The sequence below is a fragment of the Suricata suricatta genome, chromosome 2 (assembly GCF_006229205.1).
Source record: "Suricata suricatta isolate VVHF042 chromosome 2, meerkat_22Aug2017_6uvM2_HiC, whole genome shotgun sequence".
In the NCBI taxonomy this organism is placed as follows: domain Eukaryota; kingdom Metazoa; phylum Chordata; class Mammalia; order Carnivora; family Herpestidae; genus Suricata; species Suricata suricatta.
In genome coordinates this window covers 40949630-40975018 of record NC_043701.1, presented here as the reverse complement: position 1 = coordinate 40975018, position 25389 = coordinate 40949630, and the positions used below count along the sequence as shown (strand labels likewise).

Below are 25389 nucleotides of genomic sequence, written 5' to 3'. Positions count from 1 at the left end.
CTAAAAACCACAAATAAATCTCAGTCATGATTCCCTCCATGAAATGGATCAAATCACAGGAAACAATCATAAACACAAGCATTTGTCCTTTTATTTTTTATCAGATGCTTAAATATTTCCCTAAAATCAGATCCAAACAATGTTAGATGATTAGAGGTATAGCGTAGGAAGAGTCTAAGTTGTTGAGAGGCTCACAAAGGAAGTAATGACATACTATTTTAACTATCACTAAGCATTTGTTTTACACCAGTCAGTCTCCATGGTAATCGAGTGCAATTGCTCCATGTAGAGTGAACACATCAGTCTGGCATAGGCATTTACTTCCTCTCTGAATTTCCTGTTTTCCTGGACATGAGGTCTCTGAGGTGTGCCTTCAGGAAATGGACACACTCAGAGGTCTGCTAGGAGAGCGATTTGGAGAGGGTGGTTTCCTACTGCAGGCTAAAATGATAGCTTTGTTCTAACCTAACACATTCCATGTACATAAACTTCAATTCAATTCAATTCACTTTCACTAACCTCTTATATAGCAGAAGGCATTCAATCATTGCCAAAGTCAGTTTATTAAGTCTGGTTGTTGAAGGCAGTTGGTTTCCCAGAGAACCGTGTTTCTCTACTTCCTATATCAGTCAGTTTGTGACTCGGTGGTAGGAAATGCCAGAGGGAGCTGGCCACAATGACCTTTTCCACTTATAAAAGATTTTACTTTGGATTTTTCTCCAGTATTGTGCTCAATGGTATTTCTACCCTGTAATCAGATCAGATGTCTCTACAAGGTGCTGATTGGCAAGAAAACCTCAAGGTTTCCTCTCTTCCCTCAGACACTGGGGCAGCTGTGCTGCCAGCCCATTACCAGGGACTTCCCCAGACTTCCCCCGAGGGAAGTGGGGCTCTCATCTGCATTGGAATGAAGTTTCCAGGAGAGCCCTGCAATTTGAAAATTCCTTGAGCCTCCACTGAGAAGTTGAGATAAATCAGGCCTCCGGGGGGAGTCTGGATTCAGACATCATATTTCCGTGCTGCTCCATCCCTCCTTGGCTGGTGGCAAAGAGAAAAACTCCTCCTTCTAAGGTAAAGAATTTAAGAATAGAAGTTATTTGCTATTTAAACAGCTATTTTGTTATGTGTTTAAATCTCTGGACTTCAAGTTGCGTGGTTCTCTCACTTTCTTTTCTTTTGTTTTGATATTACTACTATATCTTTTGGCTTCTCTTCCTCTGTGGGGTGAAGTTTGATCTTTACAAAGGAAGAGGAAGTATGAGGCTTGATGCTTTCTATTTTTTTTATTACTCGTATAACCTTGCAAGTGTCACTTGACTTCCGGTACCATATAGATTCTTAAGTCTACAAAACGGCTTGTCAATATCCATTCCCTTTCGTTTGCAGAACATTCACACTGCCAATTATTTTAGTTAGATTCTTTGATCTCAATAGAACTTTTCTCTAATACCTATGTAATTTGATCAAGAACTTAACACTAGAAAAATAAAAGAATGTAACACTAGAATGCATTTGAAAATTAGTTTTCAAATATTTGAAAATTAAATACAATAATGTTAAACCATACTTGTGTTTGTATTTCATGATACTTGAACGAGGTTTCATGGATGGAAGGATATTTCTCTTGAGAAATATCTTGAGTTATGAGATTTCATAATCTAAGTTCGATTGGAGCAAAATATGTTCCCATATTCATACATATGAAACTAAATTTGTTTCAGCTTTTGTGAATAAGTTATGTGTCTTTAATTTTCACAAGAGAAAAAGTTTCAGTTAGTCAAAGGCTCTTTTTTTTCCAAATCACTTCTCAATCCTCTTCTACTGTCCTCAAGGTTTTTGGATATTTGGACATTACTGTTAATGGGGGAATGTTGTATATTGCCGGACCCGCTTCACAAAAGGCACCACTGAAATCTCAGCCCACCTCTACCACCTAACCTGACTATGTCTGCTAAGTTTTGGCAATAACGAGAAGAACCATCTCATTTATATTGTCATGCTCTGAGTTGGCCACCAAGAAAAACCTTCTTATAGACCTAATCTCATTCACCTCTTCTTGCGCAAAAGGTAGAAATACCTGAAAACTGTTTTAAAAAAACTTACCAGTTTCACCAGAACAAATGTCTAGCACACCAGGATAGGATTCAGAACAAAAGAGGAACAAATTTCTTCACCTGAGGTCTTGTGTGTGGGTAAAAGCATGAGGCCTGTGAGCCATGTCTCAGGCTCTCACAAATTCTGATGCCTTGAGTAAACCCTGATTCCTCATTTAAAAAGTGAGGGTAGTATCTATTTCACAAAACTGTTATGTGGATTAAATTAGATTGATGCGAATGACAGGCTGTAAAAATTCTCATCTTCAAGTCAACTATCAGATTATTGTAAGTGGTCCTGGTTCTATGACCAAAGCTAAAACATTGGCCAGTATTCATCATAGACAGTTACCAAAACAATGATATAAATGATATTTTCATAATTTACAAAGCACATTCACCTAAAAATGCCTTCATTTATAGATATTCAGATATTAAGCCCATTTGTGTGTGGGTGTGTGTGTGTGTGTGTGCACGTATGTGTGTACATGAGCATGTATGTGCACCTATTTAGATATTAATTCTGAGCATTTTGGGGAAGCTCTGATTAAGATACATTAGGCAGCTGTGTGCCAAAACTTTGGCAAGCTGACATTCATTAATTATTTCACATGTCTACATTGATCACATACAATATGTGCTAGTATCGCAATTCTCAACCTTTAGGGATCAGGATCCCATTACTTTCTTAAAAATTATTGAGGACCACAAAAGGTTTCTGTTTATGTGGAATATATCTTTTAATACTTACTCTACTAGAAATTAAAAGTGAGAAAGTTTAAAAAGACACTATTAACTTACTCATCTAAAAATGACAACATATTAACATAAATATGTAATGTAAATAACTATATCCTTCAAAAAATTAATTTGAAGAGTGTCATTGTTTTACATTTTTGCAAATCTCTTTAATGTCTGGCTCATTATTAGGTGGCTGGATTATTTATATGTTTTTGCATTTGATCTATGGTAATTATGACACTTCATATAGTCCCTGGGAAACTCCAGGAAGTGAGAGAATGAGAATTAAAAAGATTTTTAAAATGCTTAGTATTATGATTAAAATAATTTTGGCCTCATTGATACCCACACATCTCAGAGACTTCCTTAAGGGCTCTCCATTCCATAAATCAACCATGGTGCTAGAGCCTACTGCCAAGTTACAACTCAAGAAATATTTGCTGAATGAAGGAATAAATACCATACCCTGTGCTAGGTGCTGGGGTTACAAGTCCCTGCCCTTTAGGAGCTTAGAGTTCAATAGAAGAGACATGTATTTACAATACTTTGCTATTTGTATCACCTTAGGAGTAAATACAAGGTACTATGGGAGGATAAGAGAGTGCCTTGCCCAATCTTGGTAGATCAAGAAGGCTTTTAGAGAAAATGCTGGCTATGCTGAGACGTAGGTAAGAAACACAAGTATAAACATGAGAATAAAGTGTCCCATGCAGAGAATACAGCAAGGCTTGCTAGAGTTTAGAGAGCAAGTCATGGTAGGCTGGTTAGAAATGAGGAACTACATCATGGAAGTTCCCCGAGGGCAGGTTGGAAGACTAACGGGGGACTGACATAAAGTTTAGAAAGGTTACTTTGGTACAATATGAAGAATGAGTTGGAGTAGAACAAGGCACCAGGCAGAAAGGTTATTGCAGAAGTTGAGGCAGGAGATAATATTGGCATAGCCCGAACAGTAGAGGTGGAGATGGAGAGAAATGGAGAGATTGGTGGTATATGAGAAGGAAAAGCAGATAGGACTTTCTGACGGCTGTAGGAGATGACAGGGAGAGAGGGAGGGGTTGAGTGTAATACCTATATTTCTGGGTTAAGCAACTGAGTTGATGTTATCATTTAGAGACTGGGAATATAAAAGTAAGTATAATGAAAATGAGGAGTTTAATTTGGGATATGCTGTTTTGAGATACCTTGAAATATTAGGATATGCATTTTGAAGGCAGTCAGGTATGTGGATTTGTAGTAAGGAGAGAGAACTGGACTAGGAATTTATAGTAAGGAGTTGTTATCATATATATGGTCACTGAAAACATGGAAGTGTATGAGATCATCATAATATATAAAGTGGGATAGGAATAAACTGATGAGGGCACAACTCTGAGGTACATGGACATTTAAGTGACAGGCAGAAGATGGAAGTCCTAGAAAGTAAAATAAACAAGCCAGAGATCTAGAAGGAAAGCTAGGTAAGGGGTTTCACAAATCAAAGAATGTAAATGTGGCAGGCTATGGTCACTAGTATCAAATACTGTAGACATGTCAAGCAAAATAAAAAAGTCCACAAGAAAAAGGAACTCTCATGCACACTGTTGGTGGAAATGCAAACTGGTGCAGCCACTGTGGTAGACAGTATGGGGTTTCCTTGAAAAATTAAAAATAGAACTGGGGCACCTAGATGACTCACTCAGTTAAGCTTCTGACTTCAGCTCAGATCAAGATCTCACAATTTGTGAGTTTGAGCCCTGCAACGGGTTTTCTGATGTAAGCACAGAGCCTGCTTCAGATTCCCTGTCCCTCCCCCCTTTCTTTCTGCCCCTCCCCTGCTCATGTGCTCTCTCACTCTCTCTCAAAAAAAAGGAAACTTTAATAAAAAAATAGAACTACCATATAATTCAGTAATTCCACTACTGGGTATTTGCCCAAAGAATATGAAAATACTAATTTGAAAAAAGTTTTCAAATTTATATTTATTGTAGCATTATTTATAATAGCCAAATTATGGAAGCAGCCCAAATGTCTATCAATAGATGAATGGATAAAGAATATATGGCAAATGGGCACCTGGGTGACTCAGTTGGTTAAGTATCAGACTTTAGCTCGGGTCATGATCTTATGGGAGCAGAAAGTTGTTGGATTTCTTCCTTGATGGGCTTTAGTTTTTATTGATAATAAATGAAGGAGATGATTTGAACTCAAAGGAGAAAAGTCTAAGTGGCTTTTGGGAAAAAGAGAGTTAACTAAGGAAGCAAGCATTGCTTGGCAAAGTTGAAAGCTCATTTGAAGTTGGACACTGTAAATATGTAGCGAAAACAATCTATACAGTTTATCCAGAGTTTTAGATCAGTTTTTAAAAGGTCTGTTTCTGAATCAGAAGGTTACTATATTTTATTAACAAATATATAATGTGGACAGTGCAGTAGAGATTATAAAACTACTGTAACAATTCTCTTATTCTCTCTCCACCAACCCAAAATTTATAATATTCATGTGTGCATGTGCAGGCATGCACACACACACACAAATTATATAACACTATATAATTCTCCTTATGGAGAAAATCCACAGGTTGTCATCATCTCATTGCCTATAGTCTTACACATAATTTTCAATGGAAAGTAGTAAAGCTATTATTGTGTGGGGTGCAGTTTGTAGGAGAGCATGAACAAATTTTAAATGAACTACTTGTTATTTATATAAGAATTTATTCACGTTCAGAGAACAAAATAACAATTATCCATTTTCAGAGAGCAAAATAAAATTTCATTTCCATTAAGAGATCCCCTCCCTCAAATAAATATATCAGTAGAGATGGGAAGCAAAGACTTTCCTCATTATAGACTATTAGACTATATTAAACAATAATATTATACAGGATAACTTTATATTTTAAAATGAGCTGTATGTAATAAATAGCATTAAGTATTTACTATGGACTGGGCACAATTAACTTTTACAAAAATCCCGTTAACTAAGTACTAGTCCCATTTATAGTGGAGGGAACTAGATTACAGAAAGGTTAAGTAACTTGTCTTTGGGTATATCCATAGTAAATGGTAGCACTGAGATTAGAGGCCAGGCAGTCTGTCTTCAGGGGCCACAAGTTTAAACTTCCAGCTATATTTCCCTTTCAAAGTAGAAATTTAATGAAATTTCCCCAAATGCCCTTTTGAAGTTTCAGAAAATTAGCACAATGACTGGTTGGGCAGATGATTTGTTAACAGACATCATGAGCAATTTACTACAAGTGGAGACTGAGATAACAGTAGATACCAAGACACAAAATAGACTGTTTCCTTAGATAATATTTCCTTCATTAAAAAAAATTCTTGGAAACATTTCAAGCACACAGAAGAGTGTAGAAAACAGTTACAATTTAATAACTCATGTATCCTCCCCCTAAATTTTAAGGGTTTACATTTTCAACAGATTACCTTTGGCAGAAAATAAAACATTATAGACACAAGTGAATCCTCCCTATTCCCTTCTCTTCTCAGGAACTAACCACTATTTTGAATACATCTATCATTTCCTTACATGGTTTTCCCCAATTTGATCTCAGTTTTTTTGTTTTTAAATTTTTATGACATACTACCTATCATATAATATACCACATAAATTTTTCTGCAAATCGTATTTTGGGTCAACTTTATATTAATGAACTTCAAATGACTATTAGTAGTATTGGTTTCTTAATATCCATTTTTTAATATTCCGTGTATGTCAATTTGTCCAATAATGTAACTTATTCATCCATTCTTCTGTAAGTCGACATTTAAATTGTTGCACTAAAAAAAGCAACGCTGCTATGAACATTCTTGCGCAGGCTAGGATAATTATTTATACATTACATACATACTATATATTATGTAATATTCTATATTAAATGTATAATTCCTGAACATGCAATTTAACAGGAAAGATAATAATGTGAACGAACTATACAGCGAAGACAGACATTAGTTTTCAAGAAAGGTACAAACGACCATGGGTTGTTCTGAGCAAAGTGCGACTACTTTTGACTACTAAGCATTTGACGGAGGCTCCAATGACCAATGGACATTCATTGCTGCAGTATGAAACCACACAATTTTAGTACTTAATTACTCTTCAACTGTCGCCTAATAGCTTCACGTGTGTCCATTCATTTCCTCAATTAGAGTGGGGCTCCACGAGGAGCGAATCCGGAACCAACAAGGTGAGCTGACACGAGCGTGACCGTGGAGAGTCCGCAGCGGAAGCTGCAGCAGGCGACCTCTTGGCTATGCCAGGGCACCAGAGAGTGACAGCGCCAAGGGAATGTCGGGCAGCCAGGACCCAATCTCACTTTCCACTCTGAGAGTCCTGGAAGCTGAGGAAACGGGGATGGATGGAAGCCTCGAAGTGTCTCTCCGCTCGCACAGACTTGCCGCCAGCGCAGGATCTGCGAGGGGAGGCTGGGACGCGGCCCCGCCCAGAAAGCAGATTCCCAATCTGGCCTTTTCCAGGGGTGCCTCTTTGCCTTACGCCAACTTCGAAAGAGGCGCTAAGGCCAACCAGGCGGCTTCCGCAGCTCCAAAACCTGACGTGAAATTGAGCGGGGCGGCACTGACAGAGGCCATCTTTAATTCGGGCAAAACCGCACCCTCTTAGCCCACCGGTGACTCCCTCTCATCGTCCCCGGGCTTTTCACCAAGAAACGTAACGCAGTTTAACCTTAGAGGCAGTGTTGCAGAAGCACGCACAGAGGCCTGACTATCCGTGACCCCGGAGGTGCCAAATCCCGCCAATTTAAACATGGCGGCTAAACTTGAGCAGCAAAAGAGCGGCGATACCAATGAAGTCATGTTCGAAATGGAAAGAGGCGGCGGGGCGGAGAGGGATATTCTCGCGAGATCGAAACTGGCGTTGGCTAGGCCCGGAAGCCTCGTCTGAAGGGGCGGGGGCGGAGGAGCGAGCGGGAGTCGGGTGAGAGCCCGTGGTGGAGTCCGCCCGCTGTCGCCTGCGTAAGCGGGGCAGCGACGCCGGGCGGCTACGCCGCGGAACCGGCGTAGGCGGCTTTGGAGAATCGGCGGGCTGCGCTGCGCCCGGGCTGGTCGCGGAGGGGGGAGGGGATGTCGGTCAGTGCGAGATCCGCTGCTGCTGAGGAGAGGAGCGTCAACAGCAGCACCATGGGTGAGTCTCAGCTTCGGGCCGCCGCGACTCAGGTCGGCGGCTCCAGACTTGGGGGGCTCTGCGGCCGCCAGACCGTACTGGGGTGACGCCCTGAGGCGATGCGGGGAGCAGCGGCCGGAGGAGGTTGGGTGGGCCGACTGCGGGCCCGGGGCGCGGCGGCGGCGGGCCCGGGGGGAGGGGAGAAGGCGGCGGTGACAGTTTGAATTGAATGTGAAGAGAGCCGTGGCGGCGGTATTTCCTGTGCTGCGGCGGGCGGGCCAGGGGAGCCGGGAGACGTGAGCCGCGGCCTCGCCCGCCCCGCCAGAGCGGCCCGAGCGGGGTCGACTTCGGCGCACCGGCTTCCCGCGGCCCTGTTTCCTTCCGTCGGCGGCCGCTGCACCCGCGGCGGAGCTCCCCTCGTGGGGAGTGGGGCTGGCGAGGAGGGTGGGGACGTGGGCGCGCGCCCGGGTGAGGGTGCTGGGTGGGCCGGCCTGGGAGGGCGGCGGCGGGGAGGGAGGGAGAAGGATGCACCAGGCTGAAGCTGCGGTGGAGGCGGCGGCGGCGGCTGCGGAGGCTCCGGCCACCGCGTCGCCCCCTCGCTCCTCCTCGTCCTCGCCTCTCGGGGTTCCCTTTCCCCAGGCGCGGCCCCGGAGGCCAGGGGATGGCGGGCGAGGCTAGCGTGCGGAGGCACGGAGTCCGATTTGGACTTAATTTTTAGGAAAAAGGGGAAAAGAACGCCAGGGAAGGGCGCCCCCCCGAGGAGTGGGAAGGGTGGGAAGGGTCGCTGGAAAAGGGAGGGAGTTGGAAATCCTGGCGATGTTTGAGGAAATTAATTTTTTGAAAATATTTAGCTATTCTCAATTATTCTTTTCAGAAACCCTTTTCGTTTACTTTCCTCCCCCACGTATTGGAAAAAGAACAAGGCCATTTCATTCATATTTTCCACTCCTGAATTCCATTTCATACTTTGTGTATAGTAGGAAAAAAGCAGCTGAGATTTTTCTAACACGTTTCCATTTGCTATGTTAACATTTTGAAAGTGTCCTGTTTCAAATCGGGGGGGGGGGTGTTTTTGTTTTGTTTTTATAGTATAGGGAAGGAATTTGTGACGTCCAGGTGTTCGCTTAGTTACTGAAAGAACTTACTCTTGCGACTTTATGGTTGTGGTTACACTTTAAGATTTCTTTTGCCTTTATTATTTTGATGGAATGGAAGACTGCCGTTCTGAGTGTCCTTGAGAATTTAATGTAAAAGCATTTCACTTGTTTTACGTATTTACGTCATGAGTATAGTCAGTCGTCGTCTTCGCCTCCTTCTCACCAAGTATATAAGCAAGTTGAGGAGGAAACTTTTTGGGCATACCCATAGGTATGGGACAAATTTATAATCCTGATGGACTGAAGAATGGTGCCTCAGCAGGATAAAAACAATTACCAAGCTAGTTACTGCTGCCAGGAGCCCTTCTTCCTCCCAAATAGCTAGTGAAGGGGCCGGGGGAGGGCAGGAAACAGTCTTTCATCCCACCCAGCTGTTCAGTGGGTGGGGCTAGAGGAGATAGGCTTGAGCGGAGCTCTGAAATAAATGTGGAAGCTCCGTAGATGGTTTGTATGACAGCCTTGTGTCATTCTGTGGTGGGACAACCTGGTGGGGCCAGGTCCTGTTAATACAGTTGTTAAAAGTATCACATATCCTCTGAGGCTTGCAGAATTGAAGCTCGTAACTGATCATAGATATTTATTTTATGTTTATGGCAGGTCGATTTTAATTCACAGGAAGGGTATTTTTATAATTTGGTTAAGAATTTTTGGCTTCTGGTTTTGACTTGGAGATAAAGCATTCCGTGCACTAACTACAGGAGAGGTAGGGTTATCCATAGGTTATGTTTCAAAAGTCTTTATATGTGTGCATTTTCCCATAGCAGTGATCTTAAGTAAGTCAATGCCAAAACTTCCGGGCAAGTCTAACACAAGGCAGGACTCCTGACAGACGTTAGAGCTATTGTAGTGGGTTTCTCTCTCTCTCTCTCTCTCTCTCTCTCTCTCTCTCTCTCTCTCTTTCTCACACACACACACACACACACACACACACACACACACACACGTCTCCATAGTGGGGGGTGGTCAGATGACAAGACCAGTGGGAGAGAAGACAGTGAAGAGCAGGTTGGTTTCAGACTTCATATAGTTTGATAATATATAGAATCTCTATATATTCTGTTCCGGGATTTGCCAGTAGAGTATTCTGGGACAACTATCAGCTGAGAATCATGTTTTACATTTTGAACTAATTTTTGACTAAAGGTTGAAAGTTTTTAACTTTAACATTTATGTATTTAGCTAAATTTTGAGATAACACCTTTTTGTGTGTGTGTGTGTGTTTTCCCCCTATAACTAAATTTGCACTGTAAATGGCATTAGGTTTATTGTACCTTGACACTGATGTAGGAAACAATGTTTTTGAGGAGTAGAATTTTAAGGTAGCATGAGTGTGGTTTAGGCTTGCCTGATGAGAGCATACTGTTATAGAGACTGTTGGTCTCTATAAGCAGTGCTTTTTCAAACTGCAGGTTGAGGCCTGTTAGTTGGTCTTGAAATAAATTATGTGGATTTCTGCTAATAATTTTTTAAAAAAGAGAAAATAGTACATTGTAATTAGTATGGATTTGGGGGTGTTAAATTTTGTTTTGGGTTTATAACATTTTTATTAAGAATTGTGGTCAAAGGCACCTGAGAGGCTCAATTGGTTAAGTGTTTGACTTGCACTCAGGTCATGATCTCACAGTTAGTGAGTTTGAGCCCTGTGTCTGGCTCTGTGCTGACAGCTTAAAGCCTGGAGCCTGCTTCCAATTCTGTGTGTGTCTCTCTCTCTCTTCCCCTCCCCCGCTCACATCCTGTCTCTGTCTCTCAAAAAAGAATAAGAACATCAAAAAATTTTTTTAATTAAAAAGAATTGTGGTCAAAAAAGTAGGAAAACACGTGGAGAATGTGCAGTATGGATGAGTCAAGTTGAAGATCTTTAAACATTATGGTAGAGTGTGGAGGTCTTGGTCTGAGAAGGGAAGACTTTAAATGCTATTAAGTCCTTGTGGCTTTTTCTTATTTTGGATTCATGTATTCTGTACTCTGTACATGGAGTGTGGTGAGAGAGATCTGAGAACTCCTGCTCCTTGAGAGGATGTCCTCTCTCAGAATCGCAGGGAAACCAGGATGGGTCCCAAAAGAAGATAGTATTGTTCATTGACTCTGCTCTAGGCCTTAAGGAGAAATATTCATATTTTTTGTTTTGTCCATTTGCATTATCAGAAGTCAGGAGAGCCAGGTTTTGAGCCGGAGCCTGGGGGAAGGGAGCCAAGGAGGTAGTTTGGTTTGCTTTCAATGTTGAAGGCCTTGGGCCAGACATAAAGTTCTTTTGATTTGTGCCTGGTGCAGTCCAGCTCTCCAGAGGTAGGGACTGCATATAGGGATTTGAATTCAAAGTAATAACAGAAAAATACAGTATAGTGATCAAGAGTATGGGCTTTGGTGTCAGGCAGACATGGGTTTAAACCTGGCATTGCCACTTACTTGATGTATCAGTTAGGATATGGTTAGGTTAGTGTTTTTCAAACTGATGAAAGTCATTTTCTTTTTTTTCTTTTAAAATTTCCAGTCTCCTGTTGACTGATACATTATGAAAAGTATAGCAAATTTTTAAAAAATGAAAATGAGATAAAAAGGGGAAGTACAAGTCCCAATTTTTTATTCAACCCAGCAGACCTAAGATTATTCTGCTATAAAAATTTCCATTTCTGTGCTCTCAGTTTCTATACATTTCTGATGTAAACTGATAAACAGTTCAAACTGGCCCACTGGTCCACAGCTTGGAATAGCACTGAGTTAGACCATGTTGCTGTAATAAATAGCGCGAAAAGTCTTAGTGAATGAAGGTAGCTGAAGACGAGGTTTTGCTTGTCATTCTAAAGTTTATGTGCCTTATTTTAAATAACTGTTTCTTTCATTTTTTCTTTTATGATTATTATTTCTGAGAAAGAATGTGCATGTACAAGCAGAGAAGGGGCAGAAAGAGAGGGAAACAGGATCCAAAGCAGGCTATGCACTGACAGCAGAGAGTCCAGTGTGGGGCTCAGATTCACAGACTTTAAGATCATGCTGACTGGGCCACCCAAGTGCCTCTAGGCAAGTGTTTCTTAACTTCCAAAGTGCTTGCAGGCTGTGGAGAGTAAGTAAGTATCCCTTGAAGTTGGGGAGTAAAGCTTGAAGCTACTCCTGCTCACATTATTTTGAATTGTTAAAAGATCTTTATGTGGCATTTGCATTTATTTGCTTTATATGCAGTGTAAAGAGGATTTCTCTCTCCTTACCCACCAATCTGTAAGTAAAAATTGACTCTCCTGACCCTCCTGAAGAGGTGACATGTGAAATCTGTTCTTTTTACTTCTGGGTCCACAACTGCGTTCATTTGAGAGGCAAGGCTCCAGGTTAGATTTTCTCATTGGTACTGTTGTAATTTAGAGTTTATACTTCTTTGCTTGTGGGACTGTCCTGCGCATTGTACAGTTGTTCACCAGCATCCCTGGCCACTGTCCACTAGATGCCAATAGCATTCCCCAAGTTGTGACCAAAAAAATGTTTGCAGACTTTACCAAATGTCATGGGGTAAGGGGAGAATCACCCCAGATTGAGAACCACTGCACCAGGTTGATGGAGAAGCTATTGAGGAGATGAAGGAGGAAGTCTTTCTTAACCATTCAGTTCATAATTCTTCCCTGCAGAGCTTTCACCATAGGAATTAGGACTTTATGTTAGGGATCAGAATCACTGGGGTGAGGGTCAGCCACAGCCTCTTGTTAAAAATGCAGCAGCGCCTGAGTGGCTCCTTTAGTTGGGTGTCTTCATTCAGGTCACGATCTCACAGTTTGTGAGTTCAAGCCCCATGTTGGGCTCTTGTGCTGACAACTCAGAGCCTGCTTTGGATTCTGTGTCTCCCTTTCTTTCTGCCCCTCCCCTGCTTGCACTCTGTCTCAAAAATAAACATTTAAAAAATGTATTAAAAAATGCAGTTTAGTTGGTTCCCACCATAGACAATGATTGACAGTTTCTAAGAAGGGCCCAAGAAACTGCACTTGTAAATGTTTTCTGAATTAACTATTGAGGTATAGGTTTCATGCAATAAAAGGCACAGATTTTAAGTGTTCAGTGAATTTTGACAAATATATATATACCTTGCAGCTTTAATTCTAATCAAGATGAAGAACATTTATGGCATGCCAGAGTATATTTTTTTTAATGTTTGTTTATTTTTGAGAGAGAGAAAGAGAGTATGAGTGGGGGAGGGGCAGAGAGCAAGGGGGAATCTGAAGCAGGATCCAGCTGTCAGCACAGAGCCTGACGTGGGGCTCAGACTCATGAACCGTGAGATCAGGACCAGAGCCGAAGTCAGAGGCCTAACTGACTGAGCCACCCAGGTGCCCTACACAAAAGTTTCTTGTGCCCCTGTGCAGTTTATTCTGCTGCTCCTTGTAATCACTGATCTGATTTCTAATATCCATAGATGAATTAAAAAAACTTTTTTAAAGAAACAGCTTTATTGAGATATAGTTCATATGCATTGGACTCATTTAAAGTGGTTTTTAAGGTAGCTTTTTAAAGTCTTTTCCCCTAACTTCTTTATTGTGAACAATTTGAAATGTGAAGAAAACATGAGACAATAGTAAAGTGATCCTTAGTACTTTTAAAAGTATATAGATTGTAGTAGCCTTCTGGAGTTTCATAAACAGTAGGCCTGGCATAAGGCCCTGACTGTTTTTTGGAAAAATTAAACCATTTTCTCTAGTTTTACTTCCTTCATAAAATATATTTGAAATATTCCTGCAGTGGCAATTTGGGATTTTTGTAAACTTCATTGTTATAACAAATACTTGACTGCCAAATAAGTGCTGCAAAATAGTAGCAATCAATAAAGCTATGGTTCATGGCCTTAAAGATGTGACATAGTGTTTGTTCTCATTTTTGAAAATGCTTTTCATTCTTTGGAGGAGTTTATATTTGTGAAATAGGTAATACAGTCACTTGGTTAAAAATTCAGAAGGTTAAAAAGAGAAATCTTTCTACTCCTATCCCCAAGTAATCCAGTTTCCTATTCCTCAGGCAACCTATTTAACAGTTTTTTGTTTCTTCTAAGGTTGATGACCTATACAAGCAAAACACATGGTCCTATCATCCCCACTCATGGTAACATCAGACACATTCTTCCTCACCTTTTAATTTTTCCCATTTAGTGTATTTTAGATTATTCTGTATCAGTACATAAAGAGCATTCTTATTCTTTTATATGGCTATATAATTCCATTATATGGATAGGCTCTGATTTTTTAACATGTTTCTTTCTGGTAAGACATTTCATTTTCAGTATTTTGCTATTATAAATCATAACATGGTGAGTAACTTGGGACATTGAGTATTTCACATTTGTTAGTATCTCAGAGCTCTTGAACCCTTTGACATGACACATTATCAGCTAAAGTGGTAGTATTGATGTTAAGTCATTACTAGCCTAGGACTTCAGCACTCAAGTCCATTCATTTGACAAACATGTCTTGTGCTGTGCAGTGTGCACTGGGGATACTGAGTTAAATGCTGTGACAGTAGAAATAGAAGGCATGGTGACTAATAGCTTAGGTTCTAGAGTCAGAGCTAGATTCACCTTTTTACAGCTCAACTAAACCTTGGGCAAATTACAGAATTTTTTTGTTTCCTTCTCTGTAAAGTGGAAATCATAAAGTTATTGGAGAATTAAATGAGATAATAATGTCTCAAGTCCTTAGCCTGACATATTGAGCAGATGTTAGCTTATACAATTACCAAACTATATCACGATTGACTATATACTTTTCTGCCTTCAGTTTTAAGTTTCTTAAAGTCAAGGACTGTGTTTTGTTCACTTTTTTATTCCCTACCTGACATTTACTTAGTAAATCATTTGTGCTGACTTATAGATTTGTAGAGTATACAGTGAAAATACAGAGCAACAAGATACCCTTTCTAAATTAGAAAAGGTAAATCTTTAAAGGTAGATAGGAGTGATTAGGCAGAGGAGGGGGAAGGATACTTATTCTAGGCTGAGGGCTCATGGTAGTTTATGAGACAAGCAGAGGTCTAGGGTTCTGTGCTGAGGATTAAAAATATCTTTTTTATTAAAGGATTTTAAAAGGGAAAGAATGGTAACAATGAGCATCATGATGAGAACTCCTGTAGGGATAGATAGAAAACCAAGGTGGGGCCAGTGAATTGCGGGAGGTCCTAGGACTAAAAGATAAAGGACAGAACTAGGCTAGTGGCAAAGAACATGAAGTGTAGAGCATGGTTGCATGGTATGTGAGGGGATGTGAGTGGGGAGTAATGAATCCAGAGTATCTGAGCTTGAGTTAATGGTTGATTAGTAGGTATCCTATCTTGAAATACGTACTTTAAAATGTGAAAATGAGAGGCCTGGAGAACATCTAAGTATGCATGTCTGGTAATCTCAATACTAGGAGAGACCTCTCAGATGGAAAATAATTTAAGATTATTGTGAATTTATTCATCTGTGCTTTGAATTTTTACATTTACTAACTGAATCTTAACTGAATATTAAAAAAGCTATACTGTAGTTTGGTCAATAAATTTGTTGGTAATACTTAAGACTTAGTAATTGTCTAACAGTTAATTGTCTGGTGAACAGAGATGAAGGAAATTGGAATAACATAAGTTGTGTGAAATTTCCGTGCCCTTCAATGTTAGACAGACTGAGGTCACCAACTTCTTAAGTAGTGATAAGATACTATTTAAAATTTTAACTGATATGTTTTATAGCAGTAGTTGTTTCACACTAAGGGTCATGCTAGTAACTCTTTACACATATCACATTTTTTATCTTTATATGTTCAAAATGTCCGTTGAGATTGTAATTGAATTTTTTTCTTTTTGAGGAAGATTTTGATATGTATTGTTAAGTTTAGAGATTACTGTAAATACTTTGGGTGAGGTCATTATTTTTGTAAGAGGAGGCAACATCTTCATAGTAATTTTATCTTAGTGCTTTTTAAGTAATCAAGGTAATTAATACCTGATTTGGTCCATGTAGCATTCTGGAATGTAAGGTGATCTATACAAGGACATTTTTTTTCAGTAACGAACATATCTTTAAATGTCAACACTTTAAACCATTTTTAATTTTAAAAAGAGTAATAGATATACTTAGTTACTTTTATGATTAATTTAAACAAATTAACCAGGAGGGGGAAAAAGTCATTAAATTATTTCAATCACTGAAGGTTAATTTGTGTTCTTTCCTAATTACATATTTTTTTTCATGGTTGTAATTAGTGGCATATTAGTGGTTAGTGGTTCTTAACCCTGGTCAGGCATTGAAAACCTTTTTAATTCTTAACACACTTGGAAGCTTATTAATTTACTAGGTGTCAGTTGGGCCTCAGAAATTTGCGTTTTAAATGTTTCAGATAATTCTGATGAACACCCAGAGCTGATAACCTCTGACGAGAATTATACATCATGAGGCAATATATGTAAAAGTAAACTCTTAAGTATTTTTAAAAAACCACTTAATATTTAACATAATTTTTGGTGTATTAATCTATATGGTGTTCCAGTGTAGATATCCTAATTTGGGTAGCCATTTCATTATTTTGAGACATTTTTCAGTTTCCATATTTTAGAATTGTAAGTAATATTTTAAAGAATAAACAAACCTCTTCTGCCTTACCCTGTTATTTTCCTAAGGTCCTACGGTATTTGTTAGTTCAGTACCTTAAACTTGTTTTAATTTACATTTCTTATGTTACAAAAGAGAGATATTTGCTATGTATAAACTGTTTAGCTTCCCCACTTTTGGTAGAATATACTGAACTTGTTAAAATTACCATCAGGAATATTTGGTTTTATGCTGTGACTTATGGGGCTATTGAATAATACATTATGCGAATCATTTTTGTTTTATCTTTTTTGTTATTTTTAAGGTTTTATTTATTTTTGAGAGAGAGCGCATGAGTGTGGGAGGGGCAGAGAGAGAGAGAGAGAGGTTGGACACAGAATCTGAAACAGCTCCAGGCTCTGAGCTGTCAGCACAGAGCCCCCACACATGGCTAGAACTCACTCACCAACTGTGAGATCATGACCTGAGCTGAAGTTGAACACTTAAGTGACTGACCCACCCAGGCGCCCCAGTCTGTCCTTGAAGTTGTAGCTATCTAGTTTGTTAAAAATCTGTGTTTTACTTGCTCAGTTTTTATTTTTCAGTTCATTTGTTTATTGAAAGTCTGTTGTCTGTCAAGCATTGAGTTAGATTTCCATTTCTGGTTCCTAGTTGTGTTCTATAGAATTGATACATGCTGAGTGAAAAGGAAATATATTTGAGTACAAATGATTCTTGTTCCATGGATACATAAAATAATGTGCAAATAAAAGAGCTGCAAACATTCTTCATGTGGTCACTGTATAACTTGCAAAGACTATAATTGCTTAGAGGACAGGATGGCTTGATGTCTGTTAGTTTTGTCGTTACTGAGAAGTCAATGAGGTAAACATTTCTGTAGTCTAAGTTTGGAGACATGAGAGCTTGGCATGAAGGAATGAAATTAGTGATCCTAGATGGAACTACAGTCAGTTTTGTCTTAGGATCTGTATTAGAATATGAAAGTCATACTAGAACTAGGAGTTACTTTATAAGATGCTTAATTAAGTTGTGAGCCAAAAAAAATAACTAAAATGACTCTGCTGACAAGCAGATCCATCAAAATGCTTAAGTTTTTGTTTGACCTTGGTGCTATGTTGTTATAAAGATGTAATTTTCCTTTCTTTTTTTTTTTTTTTTTTTTTTTGAAATCCTGGAATAATTTTAGACTTGCTGAAAAGTTGTAGCCCCTAACTTTTTGAAAGTTAAATATTTGGTCAACATGGAGCAAATGCAGAAATGATACCACAAGCATACAAATGGAACATGTTATATGAGATTAATACACTATCTACATTAGTGCTGGCCGGGAGTACAGGAATAAGAGAGGAGTTTTATGCTTAATGGACATATCTTTTTTGGAATCTTTGTTGGAAGTTTGTGGGTAGGTCTGGGGGGGGAGATTGTTTTGCTTTTTTTAAGTTTCTTTTTTATTTATTTTATTAAAAATTTTTCCCCAATGTTTATTTTTGAGAGACAGAGACAAAGCATGAACAGGGGAGGGGCAGAAAGAGAGGGAGACACAGAATCTGAAGTGGGCTTCAGGCTCTAAGCACGGATCCTGATGTGGGGCTCGAACTCATGAATGGTGAGATCATGACCTGGGCCGAAGTTGGACACCCAGGAGCCACACAGGCACCCCTCTTTTTTATTTTTGAGAGAGATCCTGTATACACAAACAGGGGAGGGGCAGAGAGAGCCTAACCCGAGCCTAAACCAAGAATTGGACACTTTACTAGCTGAGCCACCCAGGAACCCCTCCATTGCTTTTTAATTGAAGGATATGTGTTCTAAGTATAGTCAGTCATTAGTGGATTCCATTTAACAAATTCTCAGCAAGATTCTTATTCCCTGCTTCTAGCCTTAGGCCACGGTATCTGTTTTTATCAAACTCCCCAGATGCTTCAGATTACAGCCAAGTTTGGAAGTCACTTATTTGCAACATAAAAGTCTAGAGACATTAATAATAGCTGTCATCTATTGCATAGCCATTATAATAACCATCATTTATTATACTTACTATGTGTAAGTGCAAATGTTTCATATATACCTTACAGTAACTTTATAAAGACATTATCCTGGTCTAAGGCTCAGAAAGGTTATGTAATTTATCCACCAGTGTGTAGTTCTAAGTTACAGCAGATAATGGAACTCAGATTTCTAGCTATATTTTACTTATTATTATATATTACTTATTACTTATTATTCTCTCATTAAAAACTTAGTTACATTAGGGTTTTCTTGGTTGAGCTTTTTTCTTCTACTCAGATTGAGTCATCATATTCTTTGTATTTTTGCCTCTGCTGATGCTGTTCTTACCTCCCATCCATCCATTAAGGAAGACCCAGCTCAAAACTACCTATTTAGAGAAATTTTTCCCAGTTATCTAAACCTTTGATGATCATTCCCTTTCCTTGAACTCCTAGAAGGCTACTCTTTCAGTAACAGCACAATTTTTATATATTATCAGTTAGTTATTGTTCATGTTTAATATCACACAGTTTATTGGTGGGGTAGTATAGTCGTATTGCGATGTGTGACTTTTTTTTTAAGTTTATTTATTTAAGAGAGAGCATATGAGCAGGGGAGGGGCAGAAAGAGAGGGAGAGAGAAAATCCCAAGTAGACTGCACCATCAGCATGGAGCCCCATCAGGGTTTGATCTCATGAACTGTGAAATCGTGACCTGAGCTGAAACCAAGAGTTGGATGCTTAACCTACTGAGCCACCCTTGTGCCCCATGTGGCATACTTTTTGAGCCACCTACTGATCTCTAGCTTAATTGTGTATAGTACTGATCTTGAGTAGAATGTTTCTTTTTTTTTTATGTTTTTATTTATTTTTGATACGGAGAGAGAGTGCGCGCGCGCGCGCGCGCGCGCGCGCATGAGAGGGGGAGGGGCAGAGAGAGAAGGAGACACAGAACTGGAAGCAGGCTCCAGGCTCTGAGCTAGCTGTCAGCACAGAGCCCGACGCGGGGCTCGAACCCACGAACGTGAGATCTGACCTGAGCCGAAGTTGGAGGCTTAACCGACTAAGCCATCCAGGTGCCCCGAGTAAAATGTTTCTTATAATGAAATATAAATTGAAGGTATTGGTTATGAGTTAAAATTAGAATTTGGAGTTTTGAGGTATCAAATTATTTTGGTTACTTTGGTAGCTCCGTAAGGCAGGCTTTTCAGATCTGGTTTTAGAGTAAATTTATAAACATACAGATACATTTATCAAAATTTATTGATAAACAAAACAGTAATATAACTTGGTTTGCAATACAGTTTTTTAGAATTACTTTCTTAGGAACTATACTACTCTGCTAAGGCTGCCATACCACAGATTGGGTGAATACCACAAATTGGGTGGCTTAAACAACAGACTTTTTTCTCACAGTTTTGGAGGCTGAATGTCCAAGGCCAAGGTACCGATATGGTTTCTTTTGAGGGTTCTTCCTGGCTTGGAGTCAGCTTCCTTCCTAGTGTGTCTCCACCTTGCCTTTCCTCTGTACACAAGTGGCGGGAGAGTAAGATATCGTCTCTTCCGCTTTGCATAAAGACACCAGTCTTCTGTGATTTGGGTCCCTACTCTTAGGATCTTCTTTAACCTTGATTACCTCTTTATTTTTTATTAAAAATATTTTTTAATGTTTATTTTTTGAGAGAGAGAGAGAGCATGCGAGCGAGTAGGTGAGGGGCAGAGAGAGAGGGAGACACAGAATCCAAAGCAGGCTCCAGGCTCTGAGCTGTCAGCACAGAGCCCAACACACAGGGCCTGAACCCATGCACTGTGAGATCATGACCTGAGCCAAAGTCAGATGCTTAACTGACTGAGCCACCCAGGCGCCCCTTGATTACCTCTTTATATGCCCTGTCTTCAAATGTAGATAGGAATTCAACATATGAATACAATTCAGTCTATAAGAGGAATGGAATTTCTATTTTCCTATGTGGTGTTGTAATATAGGTACAACTATAGAAAAAATTTTAAAAAATATTTTTATTAATATTTTATTAGGCAAGCATTGCTAAGATTAGTATCAGGTAAACATGAATCATGGGATTAGATATTCTGACAAGAAATGACTTTGATGTTTCTAAGACACTCGTTTGAGAGATACATACTGGAAATAATTTGAATTCTTTGATGAAACTGCTGGGTTGTGTTCAGAATGAATTCTACAGTAAAGTACAGAATTAATGTGTGTGTGTGGGGGTAAGTGCACAAGGCACAGTAGTGACTGATTAAAATGAAATAAAGTTAATCCTTTGAAAAATTTCTGTATGTTCTTAATCCTTCTTTTGTTACTCTTTTGATATTTTTACAAAATCTCAGGATTTGAAGATGTATCAACTCATTTAATCTAATTATCCAGAAAGTGCTTGCATTTCCCTGGCAGTATACCTGTCAAGTGGCTGTCTACCCTGCCCTGTCTAATACTGTAACCATGAGCATATGTGGCTGTTGAGCACTTGAAGTATGTCTAGTCTGACTTGAGATTTGGTAGAAGTGTGTAATACACAGAGAATTTTGAAAAGACTTTGAAAAAAAAGAATATAACATGTCTTACTAGTTTTTATATTAATTGCAGGTTGAAATACCTTGAGTATATTGAGTTAAAGAAAATATATTATTAATTTTACTTGTTTCTTTTTCAAATGTGGCAATAGGAAAATTTTAAATTGCACATGTGGCTTGTGTTGTATTTCTAATGGATAGAGCTGCTCTAGTCTGTGTTAAAAATCTACGTTCTTTTAAAAAATTTTTTTTAAAATATTCATCCATTTTTGATGGAGGTGGGGAGAAAGAGAGAAAGAGCGAAAGAGAATGGGAGACAGCAGAAAGAGGGAGACACAGAATATGAAGCAGGCTCCAGGCTCCAAGCTGTCAGCACAGAGCCCAAAGCAGGGCTCAAACTCAGGAACTGAGAGATCATGACCTGAGCTGAAGTCTGATGCCCAGCCAACTGAGCCACCCACTATCTTCTGAGGATGCACACTGCATCTTTGAGTAGCTGTTACTGTTAATTTTTTCTTCCTATTTTTGTGTATATCTGAAGTCTGTCTTTGATATTTGTATTTAGAAGTTCTCATTTACTCCTTGGGATAAAAAAGATAAGTCTAATTTCTCTTTTAATATTATTAATAGTCTGGACACAACTTTCTGAGTCTTTTGTAGAGAATTTGGCTTTACATTTTTTAACACCATTTGCATGATGGGGTTGTATCCCTCCAACAATTATTACCCTCTTCTAAACTTTCTTCATTTGGTCCATATCTCTGCTTATACCAAGAACTGAGTATCATATGATCTTAAAATTATAGGTCAGAATAAATCTTATCTTTTTTTCTACATGCTATGTAAGTCTGTTTATGAGGCCTAAAGTTAAATTACCTTTTAGCATGCCTTTAGTTTCTTATTGACCTATGGGCATAATGTTAACTAAGATGTTTCTGTCTTCTTCTTTTTTTTTTAATGTTTACTTATTTTTGAGAGAGAGAGACTGAGAGAGACAGAGTGCGAGCAGGGGAGGGGTAGAGAGAGAAGGAGACACAGAGTGAAGCAGGTTCCAGGCTCTGAGCTGTCAGCACAGAGCCCAGTATGGGGTTTGAACTCATGAAGGAAGAGATCATGACCCGAGCTGAAGTCAGAAGCTTAACCAACTGAACCACCCAGGTGCCCTGTCTTCTTGTGCTGCTATTGTTTTATCTTCTTTCTTCAGCATTTTTTTTTAAGAGGAGCTTGTTGATTGATAGGTGAAATGTGTTCCACTTTCTATTGTACTGTGGTCATGTTTTGTAGTTCTGAACTAATCTGAAATTTTGTCTTGAGATTTCAGTTTGAGGTGGGGAAAAAGGACATGGTTTGTATCCAAATATTTGCATTTTAATTTCATTTAGATTCTGAGTATGTCATATAAAGTATTATCTTTCTTGGCTTTTATCATCGCCAGGTTTGGCAAGCATATCTTTTATGTTTTTGTGTAGAATAATGTTATCTGGGATTAATTAAGAATGGATTCTTGTGGTGTATATAATGACGCTGAAGTTGACATACATCTAGTCTGCTGTTAACCCACTTTATTAGTATTCCAGCTTTTGTTTCTCTACCTTACTCATGTTCACATCATGATTGACATCTTGTGAGAATTTGCTCCTATAATTTCTTCCTTTGCAGTCTAATGAACTTGTCAGAAATGGAAAATAAAGACCATCTGACTTAAGCTATTAGGAAAAACCTTACTGGGGTGCCTGGGTGGCTCAATTGGTTAAGTGTCTGATTTCAGCTTAGGTCATGATCTTACAGTTTGTGAGTTTGAACCCCTTGTCAGGCTCTGTGCTGATAGCTTAGAGCCTGGAACCTGCTTTGGATTCTCTCTCTCTCTCTCTCTCTCTCTCTCTCTCTCTCTCTCTGTCCCTCCCCCAGTCATGCTTTGTCTCTCTCCTTCAAAAATAAACAGTATTAACAAAAAATCTTACTGACTTGCTTGCAGTTAACATTACTTTATTTTCTTTCTCTGTGATCCTTTTGCTTTTTGTTTTAATGGAAATGCTTCAAGTTCTTTAATAATAACTTGGAAATAGAAGATAGTATAAAACCAAATTACTTCCAAGTATAATTTGCAAATTGCTCCCTATATTAAAATTTGGATATATTTTCTTTTCGGCTTTTTTTCTTTGTTGACTTCTAAAAACACTAATGATGGTGGCACATGATTACATTTTGCTTGGGTAAATACTTAGGTTAAGTCATAGATAGATCTATGCTTAACTTTTAAAGAAATTGCCAAACTATTTCCCAATATAGTTGTAACATTTTATGTTCCCATCAACAGTGTGTAAGAACTCTAGTTACTTTAACTCAGCAACACTTGTGATGGTCACTTTTATTAATTTTAGCCATTCTAGTAGAATTGTAGAGATAACTCATTGTGATTTTAATTTGAATTTTTCTAATGACTCATGATTTGGGGCGCCTGGGTGGCTCAGTCGGTTAAGTCTCCGGCTTCGGCTCAGGTCAGATCTCACATTCGTGGGTTCGAGCCCTGCGTCAGGCTCTGTGCTGACAGCTAGCTCAGAGCCTGGAGCCTGCTTCTGGTTCTGTGTCTCTTTCTCTCTCTGCCTCTCCCCCTCTCATGCTCTGTCTCTCTCTGTATCAAAAATAAATAAAACATTAAAAAAAAATTAATGACTCATGATTTTGCAGGGCTTAAGTGCTTATTTGCCAACCATAGATTTTGTGGGGTCTGTTGAAATCTTTGGTCCATTTTTAAGGTGGGTTATTTGTCTTAATTGAGTTGTCGATTTTATTTTATTTTATTATTTTTTTAAATATTTATTTTTTAATGTTTATTTATTATTGAGACAGAAACAGAGCATGAGTGGGAGAGGGGCAGAGAGAGAGGGAGACACAGAATCTGAAGCAGGCTCCAGGCTCTGAGCTATCAGCACAGTGCCCGATGCGGGGCTCGAACCCACTAACTGTGAGATCATGACCCGAGCTGAAGCCCGGATGCTTAACCGACTGAGCCACCTAGACACCCCTGAGTTGTATATTTTAAATACTAGTCCTTTATTAAACTAGTCGATTGTTTCTCATTATAGTTTTTATCTACTATCAATAATTTTTGTTTGTCACACTTATTATAGTACAGTTAGCTCTACTATGATTTTGTTTTATTTAGCTACATTTTTAATTGGACCTCTTTTGTAAGAAAGAGCTATTTTGTCTCATGTTCATTTATTCATTTATTTATTAATAAAGGTATGAACATATGAAATTAATTTTATCAGTTTATTGTTCAGTTTATTGTCCTGGATTTGACCATTGGGAGCTCTTTCAAGTTGGCTCCTATTCATCATTTCAGCATGCCTTATTAGTTTTGAGGAGCACTTCCTTACTCTCTGGTTGATCTTGTATTTTCCTACGTAATCCCTAGAATCAATCATTATTCCAGGGAGTCCAGGTTTTTTTTATTTGAGAATGGTGTTTGGAAACCAGGATCTGAGCACTGAAAGTGTTCATTGCTGTTAGGGTGTCATTGCTTCTAGGTGTTTCAAGCGTATCTAGGAAATTGGATATTTATATACATTTAAACATCTATGTTCATATGTAGCGATATGTGTGTAAATATGTGTGTATGTATATATATATATATGTATATATATTAAAAATGAGGAATTTGTATTTGTAAACCAGTTCCAGTGCATGAACACAAGGTTCATTCTAGCTTTTTTCTTTTCATTATTTTAACTCCTTTCTTCAACAGTGAAAAGCCTGGCTCTCATCCACAGTTTATTATGTGCTTGAGATTCTGGTATATTTATAACTGTATTTCATAATTACTTTATAATATCGATATGTTTACTTACTTGATTGTAGTCTTTCTGTATACTTTAATTTTAGTCTTAAACTTTACCATCAGAATACTGTTTTCTAAAATTGTTTTCTTCCTCACCATGTTCAGTGAAGTTATGTTACTCATTTGAAATACAGTTTGATTTGTTACTGTTTCTAATCCATTTTGAGCTCTTCTTTCAGCCTTGCTGATTTGGATTATTTTTTACTGGGATATGTGAAACATTACTATCGTGTTAATAGTCAACTCTATAAAATAGTATGTCGAGAAGTATCTGCCCCACGTCTCATCACTTTTTACCCTGTTCTCATTCCCCCTGTCACTTTCCCACCCATGTATTATGTGTAACCAATGT

At 38.8% G+C, this 25389-nt stretch overlaps 1 protein-coding gene across 2 annotated transcripts in view; it reads left to right on the top strand.

Annotated features, from left to right (window-relative positions):
• Positions 1 to 7756: 7756 nt before the first annotated feature.
• SEPTIN7 (septin 7) overlaps positions 7757 to 25389 on the top strand; it is a 110006-nt gene continuing 92373 nt past the window's right edge. Inside the window, exons 1-2 of one of the 2 annotated variants that reach the window (XM_029925126.1) lie at positions 7757 to 7979; positions 21687 to 21691. In XM_029925126.1, the coding sequence (XP_029780986.1) occupies positions 7919 to 7979; positions 21687 to 21691 (66 nt within the window). In that variant the 5' untranslated portion in view covers positions 7757 to 7918. Of the gene's footprint in view, positions 7980 to 9486; positions 9489 to 21686; positions 21692 to 25389 lie in introns of both variants that reach the window. The other variant, XM_029925135.1, reaches the window with a different exon arrangement.